Below are 8,511 nucleotides of genomic sequence, written 5' to 3' on the forward strand. Positions count from 1 at the left end.
GGCTCCCATACAAATAAATAACAATTTTCCTCATAACTCTAGAAATTATCAAGCAAATGGAACCAAATTTGGCATGTGGTGGTTTCAGAAAGCATGATTTTTTTCTATGATGAATTATGACCCCTCCCCTGTTTAGGAGGGGGCTTCCATACAAATGAAATGCAAATTTCCTCATAACTCGGGAACTAATTAAGCAAATGGAACCAAATTTGGCATGTGGGGGAGGCAAGAATTTATTTTACGATGGTTTGAGACCCCTCACCCCTCTGGTAGGAGGATAAGGATTCTCATACAAATAAAACAGAAATTTTTGCGAATGTGCCATATTTTCTACAATGTAACAAGCGGTAAGGTGTGAAAGTAAACTAGTAAAACCTTCTCGGAGCAAAAGAAAGTGAATCGACGCGGCTAACTTAATGCCTTACTGTTGCCATTCATGTCAAAAGAGAAGGACATTCGAATGGCACGCCATATTTGCGATGAACGTGCTTTGGCTTTAATGTTATTTGTAACCAATGGCCCTTTTAACCCTTTATAAGGCAGTGGCAACTATATTGACACCAATAATAAAAATTATTTTGTTTCTATAATTTTATTGATGTCATTATAGAAGCAAAACGAATATTTTTCGGCGGTGGCAATATAATTGCCACGGCCTTACAAAGAGTTAAAGGCCACAAGTGAGTTAAAGTAAGGTTATTGAAACATGTAAAGCTACGCATAATCACATTTAATACAATGATCATTCATTACGATTTCAACCTTTATGATGTACACAAGTGATTTTTAAAACAAATCTCTGTGTCACAATGGTTACAGGCGTTGTACTTATGAACCCCCACGTCCCCGTCCACGTATTTTCAAAGCCACCATTGCATTCAATGGAGAATTGAATCTGAATATTTCACTCTTCTCTTTTAGACATTCACTTAAACACCCAGATAACACAAAATCGTAATAGAAAGTTTACATTAAATCGTTTTCATGTCAATTTCACATTGGAATTGTATAATGATTAGAGTATGTCAAATCGAAGTGAACAATAAGTTGTTTTGCAGTCGTGCGTGTCTTCATATACAATTCATGACTGTGAATTATAAAGAAGTATAGACGATTGCAATATTTGATTATATCTTAATCATATATTCAGGAGTATTTTGTTGCGTTTTATAAAAACTACGCAAAATAGACTTACAAATAATTGTCAAAATTTTCGCACGTATATCGCCTCCACTTTGGTACATATATGTTCTTATATGGCGTGAACATGCATATGCCAGAAATGCAGTTTACATTAATCTTTGATCTAATGGTCTGATATAGTCCTACGTCACCCTTTCGTACAACCCTCAGGGCTGTATACCATGTAGGTTTTTCCAACTTGAGATTTTTCAAGTAATGTACGAATTTTTAATACAAATAACAATTCTTTATGTTATTTACAACAAAATTGGTCATAATAATTATTTTTCTAAATGCAGCCGTTCTCGAGATATTCGGAGAAAAAGTTCGATTTATTTTGTCTTTTTTATATGTTACTCCAGTTACTCCACGTTTTCTAAAAATTTCTAATAACTAAGGCTTGTTCGCGACAAAATTTGGATACCCCTAAACACACACAGCTTCGGAAACACATTAACAATGAGTGAAATATTTTGCAGAGTGGTAGACGTATGTCTGTTCTTTCTGAAAATATAACACTTGTTTATATTAAACGCGCTCAGCGTAAAGTGCGAAAAGCAATTGTGTGCGGTCGCAATGAAAATCCGGATCTCTCGTTAAGAAAACTTGCTAAAAAGCATGGATTTCCTCCAAGCACTGTTCACAGTGTTTAAAATACGTTCGATACTCGCTTGACAACAGCTAGGAAGAAGGGAAGTGGCACAAAAACGGATCTGAGAAACCACCACAAGGAAGCGAAGGTAAAATAAATATTACGGAGGAGACCAGATCTTTCTGTACGTACCATTGCTCGTAAAATAAAAATGTCGCCAACATTCGTGCACACTTCTAAGCAACGACAAGGCATGAAGTCTTTCAAGGTGAGGACTGTGCCAAACCGTAATGATAAGCAAAATGCGAAGGCCAAAACACGCTCTCGTAAGCTTTATCGCGAATATTTAACGAAGTTTCCATGCGTTATAATGGACGATGAAACATTTGTCCTAGAAGACTTTAAACAGCTTTCCGGTATGTCTTTTTATGCTGCCATGAAACGGAATGGTGTTGCAGAGCATTTTAGGACAAAAAAGAAAGTCAAGTTCCCCAAAAAATATTTAGTTTGGCAGGTCATATGCAGTTGTGGTCGAGCAAGCAAAAGTTACATCACGGGAACGGTTAACAAGGAAATATACCGTGAAGAATGCCTGCAGAAGCGATTGTTACCGTTCCTACACAGCCATGATGTGCCGTCGCTGTTTTGGCCTGATTTGGCATCATGTCACTACGCCAAAGATGTTTTGGAATGATATGATGCTAATGGAGTCCATATTGTACCGAAGGAGGCGAATTCATCTAACTGTCCAGAGTTACGCCCCATCGAGCGGTATTGGGCTTTGGTGAAGAGAGAGCTGTCCCAACACAAACAACAAGCAACAACTATAGATAAATTTCGAAAATCTTGGACAAACGCAGCTAAATTGGTTGCCAACAAGTCTGCACTGACCCTCATGGCAAAGGTAAACTCTAAAGTTCGCCAATTTTTCATGCACTATTTTGACTAAAAATAGTTGAAAGTATCTAAAATTAAAAAATCAGAAAACTTATCCAATTTAATTATACTATGTATATTTTATTCACGACAGATACGTATTTCGCCTACGACTTGCAGGCTTCCTCAGTTCCTTCCTGTTTTCGAAGTTCTGGGTTGTTCTTGGTTCTTGGTGAAATTGGCAGAATCGATGACCTTTCACCTTAATTAAAAACTTTAAAAAACTAAAGTATTCTAAAGTATTGATCGTTTTTTACTTTTCGCGGGAATACCTCTTAAGTTTTCTATGAAACTATGTAAAAAGCGAAACGAAAAATTTACATGAAAAATTATTTTGAAATGCTTGGATCTTGTTTCATTATGTTATAACGATATCTAATAGCCAAAAGCTAGTTCTTAGCTTAAAGCACTAGCACCTTAATTTAAAGATAGCAGACATAAACGAGATTGCTTTTGAAGACACTTAAACTCCCAGCAAACCACAAATCGTATATCAATATATGAAAATCATCTTAAATGTCTTTAAACAAAATCGAAATCGTACACAACGCTTATTAAATCGCACCCTAGTCTATATTCAATCGTACAAAATGATGACGACTGAATTATATACGATTTTCATCACAGAATTGTAGAGTAGAGTGGGGCATAAATGCGATGTTTGTAGTTGTCTTCAATTTTCTTGCGATATAAAGAAGGACAACAACAAAATATATTTTACAGTGATGCAGTAACTCAATGTCTTCACATTCAACTATAAATCGTCTGGAATAATGGTGTTATGTAAAATAAATTTTTCATTCTTCTGATCAAGTGCCAATTCATACTTTTACCCCACTAGTGGGGCAAAAGTGCGATTACCGCGGGGCAAAAGTCCGAAGCTCGAATCCATGAATTTAGCACAGCAGTAGCTAACAAAAGCGTATTATCCTCAATCTGCGTTATGTTTCGGTAAGGAATATTCTCAATTTACACCTTTCCCATTTTGCGCTGGTGTATTGCAGCCCCTGTCAGATCGAAACTTTTCCAAACGTTTGTTTTTTGTTTCATCAGCGTAAAAACATTGTTTTCCTTCGGCCTTCTGTAGAGCACACAGTTTTCTGCAGATCTTCCATTTCTAGTATCTGTAATGTAGTGCCTAAAGCTGTATATAATTAGCTATACATTTTTGCCTCGTTCATGGATCGCACTTTTGCCCCGTCTGCGAATCGCACTTGTACCCCGCTAGGCGCTTGACGGGGTTAGATTAAATTTCGGAAAAGCGAAATATATTTTGTAAATTCTTTTCACCGTATTTTCAAAACAAATATGTGAGTGATGTAAAACGCTGCTACAAATTTTCAACAAGTAATATCCTCCTGTTGATATCGTATTTGCCGTATAACGAAAAACTACATCAAAACCGCCCTAAAAAAACATTTCCCCATAACTCTGCAACTATGCTTCGCAAGCATTCAAAGTTTACGTTAGATTCAAGCTGTCAAAGTACTCACCCATCCATGCCAATGTAGTTAATTTACTCGGAATCTGCACCTATAAATCATTGAATCGCACTTTTACCCGCATCGCACTTTTACCCCTCCTTACTCTATAGGATCATGGAACTAATCGTGTTGAGTCGGATCTCATCGTATACAAATACTTATAAATGTGAATTGTTTACGAATAATTTGCAGTACGTATATCGCTTCCAAAATAGTACGCATATGCTGGTTTCGAGCATCTAGTGTGATTTTCCAAGATATATATCGGTACATATTTCTCATTTTTTCACTTTGATATACGTACGAAAATGTTAACTGGGCTTACAACTATACCGAGGCACGAAGCTTTTCTGAAATCGGAATACAAACTAACAATTTGTGATAGCAGACTATTCTAGTCTTCTGTCAGTCGACCCAATCACTCGTTGGGGCGCAGTTATAACATGATCCAACCAACGAATTCTGGGTGTATATAACTCGATCTAAATCTGAAAACACTAAACCGTCTAAAAAGCCACCTGTCCAGTGTAGCTGATATCTAAATCATACTAAATATCATTAAAGTATTGCTTGTTTTATTATTTTAAAACAATACTTTTACACGTGGATTGTGAAGATGGTCCGGTTTCTCATTACCCAAATCCAAACCCGACCCTAGCCCGAATTTATTTTTTTCGCTAAGCCTGAACCCGAATTTTTTTTTCGGACAAACCCGAACCCGGCGTCTGGTAAAATTGTCAAGCACGAACCTGACGGGTTCGGGTTTTTTTTCGAGATCCACCATCTCTACTGGCTGGACTTCCGGGTACCTCTGGGCACTTGGATGATGTTGTCATTGGAGGCAAAGACACTGAAGAGCATCAACGGAACCTGCACGCAGTTCTACAGCGGATCCATGAGTACGGGTTCACCGTATGCTCGCGAAGTGCTCTTTTGTGAAGGTGCAGATTGAAACTCTTACATCAGTTAAGAACATGCATCCACCAACATATGTCACTAAGGTTCGCTCCTTCCTGGGCGCTATAAACGATTACGGAAAGTTTGTCCTAAACATAAGGACTCTGCGTTATCCGTTGGACGAATTACTCAAAGACGATTTAACGTCTAAGTAGATGCGAAATGCCAGCAGGCGTTCAATAAATTTAAAGATATTTTGTCTCCCAATCTCTTGTTCACCCATCACTTCCCAGACAGGAGATTAAAGTTTCTTTGAAGATAGGAGATTAAAGTGTCCGCCGACGCGTCTTCAGATGGAGTTGGACTAACAAATAGCCATAAGCTCCCTGATGACCAAATTAAGGTATTCCAGCACGCTTCCCGGGCACGGAATGCTGCAGAGAAACGATACTCTCAGCCGGATCGTGAAGGTCTGACAACAGTTTTGAAAGCCACTATATTCCACAAGTTCATTTTTGGAAGGAAGTTTAGGTGGCAAACGGACTATGTGCCGCTACTTCGGATTTTGAGTCCAAAAAGGCGACCCCGGTCTACACCGCCAACAACCGGATCCTACGTTGGGCCCTCATTTTGTTCAACTACAATTTTTCCATGGAGTACGTCTCGACTGATAAGTATGGGAGCCCTGCTGTATTGTCCAGGATCATCAACCAGCATGCCAAGCCGGACGATGATTTCGTCGTGGCGTGCACCACCTTGGAAGAAGAAATTCAGTGGAATGGGACAGTGGAATTTTGACATTTTTTTAATAACTGATTTATATAGAGTGCAATGAGGAACGCACCACCTGATCTATACATCCTGAATGCAAGATAAAATGAATGTATTTTATATCACAATTCGAGCTTTTAGGCTTTTCCATCCAAAAAGCTACATCGTAGCGCGCCTTGCATCTCAATCGTAGCACGACGACAGGTCTCTACTAAACTTTCATCTACAAGAAGAGCGAGAAAAAAAAACATTTTAATCAATCGACGGAAGCTGTCGAAGATACAATTCTCGGCCTCACGTTATGTAGGGTAAGACTGTCCAGAACGCACCGGGGGGGTAGAATGGCCCATGCTATTAATTGTTTAAAAACGCGGAAACTATTTGGTAAAATTATGAATGCGCATTTTATTTTGGTGTAAAACAAGCTAATTCATAATTGTGTAGAATGTAAAAGCATCAAACGACATCAAAAGAAATAACGGTTTTCTCTTAAACTTTTACCACTAGTCGGTATGCAAATTTCATAATAAATACAGTCTATCTAATTGATACTGTCATACTCGATGATTCATCACAATAACGGCATTAACTAGGCATGTTTTTCACATATATTGCAAAAAACTTCAAAATACAAAACAGGGGTAGAATGCATCACAGCGGGATCGAACAGTTATAAAATATTTTTAATTTGCAGTACATCTTTTGTTTCGGATTATTTATTAAAAATGTAGCTATATTATGTATTGTATAGGACTTAGAATTTGCCTTAAACCTAATTGTACATTGTTTAACTTACAAGATTTCATCACACATCAGTTGGAGAAAAGTAGATGATTAAATTTTATTGCCAATTATGTTGAGATATGAACCCATTGTATCCCAGCAAACAAGCGTATGTAACAAACGCTATAACGAACGCTTCCGCCATTTCGGCAGCCTAGTTTTGGGAGTTTATACAATACGTGATTGAATATAAATTTTTTGGGTGCGTTTAACGCCTAGCTGGGCAAACTTGGTGCGTTTTGTCCACGGGCTTTGGCGTTCTGCCTCACATAATGATTTTGACTCTTACCAAAAATCGTCAAAAATAACAAAAAATACTGGTTTTTGTTAGGAAATTTCACCAGGAGTAAGTGTAAAAAAGATCCCAAACTCTTTTAGACGTTGAAAAACCTGGGACAAACACGCCGTTGCTCTGCAAAATGATGTTTTGCTTAAGCGGTGCATTCTGCACCACTTTACCCTATACCGCTAGTTCGCATCAATCCACTGCCGAACAAGAATGTTCAACTTTTAATCAACCGAGGAACATTCAACAATCTGATTAGAATGATTCTCAAAATTGGCCCGAAGCGCAGAGAGCTCAATCATCTCGAAGCTCAACAATGGGCGCCCAGAACGGAGCAGAAAAGCAACTTTCCAATGCTTGGAACGGAAAAAATCCGAACGAAAATTTGTTTTTCGTTTAATCGCGTTCCTTGCTTTAGTCGTTAAGTGAACCGGGGAGAGATAAAGAAGCAATCATGCACGACATTGGCAGTTTTGGATTTTTCTATATTTATCCAGCGAGAATGAGTCGGCGTAAAAAAGGGTCTTTTCGAAGAGAATTCCTTTTTTCCTTGCTCCTCCTGGCAGGCGGCTGGCCTCGGAAGCAAAGGCCGGAATGTCGAATTTCAAACACAAAGGCGTGCTCGACTTCAAAAAGGTTTAATTGATTAATCAATCAGACGAACGTTCCGGAGTACGAGCATATGGTTCCCTCTTGCACGTGCTCGGGTGGCGTCTGGTTTCCTACCTTGGGGACTAAATTGAGACGGACATGCGTAGCGGATATCGTTTTGTCGGAAAAGCAATTTTTCGCCCTGGTTAGCGGGAACAATGCAATTAAAATTAGATCCGTTCCGGCACTCGATGGGGTGGCTTTAGCGAATGGCGACCTAAGTTAACCTAACCCGGCGGTTTTTTTGTGGCATTCGTGTTAAAGTGACTCTGTAACTGAATGTCGTATTATTATTTCTGTGATTATAAATCAAATATTTTAATCTTCATGGATTTTTGTTTTGTTTTTTTGTATCTTTTCAGTAACCCTGACCGGATCGGGATCCAGTTCTAGCATCCCATCGAACCTGATGCTACTGTTCGCCTGCCTGTTGTTGGTTGTGGTTCCCCTGCTGTCGTTGGCCAATGAACCGCTTCTTCGGAGCCGATCCCTCATCGCCTCATCGCTGGAACGAAGATAGTCAGCTTAAGCTGCCCGGCAACGCTTTCCACTCGAAAATAAACGTAACGATACGATAATTGAAAAATACTTCCCAAACCTAGCCATACCTCCCAACATCACCGGGAACGTTCCACTAAAGCCCGACAGGAGCTGTTGTTGAACACACGACCACCGATCGAGAGTGGTCCGGGGTGACACTCCAGCGCAAAGTTCATGTTTCTTATCCAAGCTCCCATTTCCAACTTCTACACATTCGTGGTCGTGGTCCTTTCCTGTGTAAAAAGGGTACGCCATGACGAACACCCGGTCTGTATAGTGGTTGTTTTATATAATTAGTGCACATGTATTTAGTAAGGACAAGGGAATACAAGGCGTGGGGATTGTACCCATCCGTGGCGAGAGTCTCGGCAAAATTGAAAGTAGAACGA

General features: G+C 39.2%; 1 protein-coding gene across 1 annotated transcript in view; it reads left to right on the forward strand.

Moving 5' to 3' along the window:
• The window catches only part of LOC128745543 (uncharacterized), a 195,056-nt gene extending 186,954 nt beyond the window's left edge, over window positions 1-8,102 (forward strand). The window contains exon 6 of the mRNA XM_053842618.1: window positions 7,945-8,102. Within this exon, the coding sequence (XP_053698593.1) occupies window positions 7,945-8,102 (158 nt within the window). The remainder of the gene's footprint in view (window positions 1-7,944) is intronic.
• The last annotated feature ends 409 nt before the right edge of the window (window positions 8,103-8,511 follow it).

The sequence above is a fragment of the Sabethes cyaneus genome, chromosome 1, assembly GCF_943734655.1.
Source record: "Sabethes cyaneus chromosome 1, idSabCyanKW18_F2, whole genome shotgun sequence".
NCBI classification, from domain to species: domain Eukaryota; kingdom Metazoa; phylum Arthropoda; class Insecta; order Diptera; family Culicidae; genus Sabethes; species Sabethes cyaneus.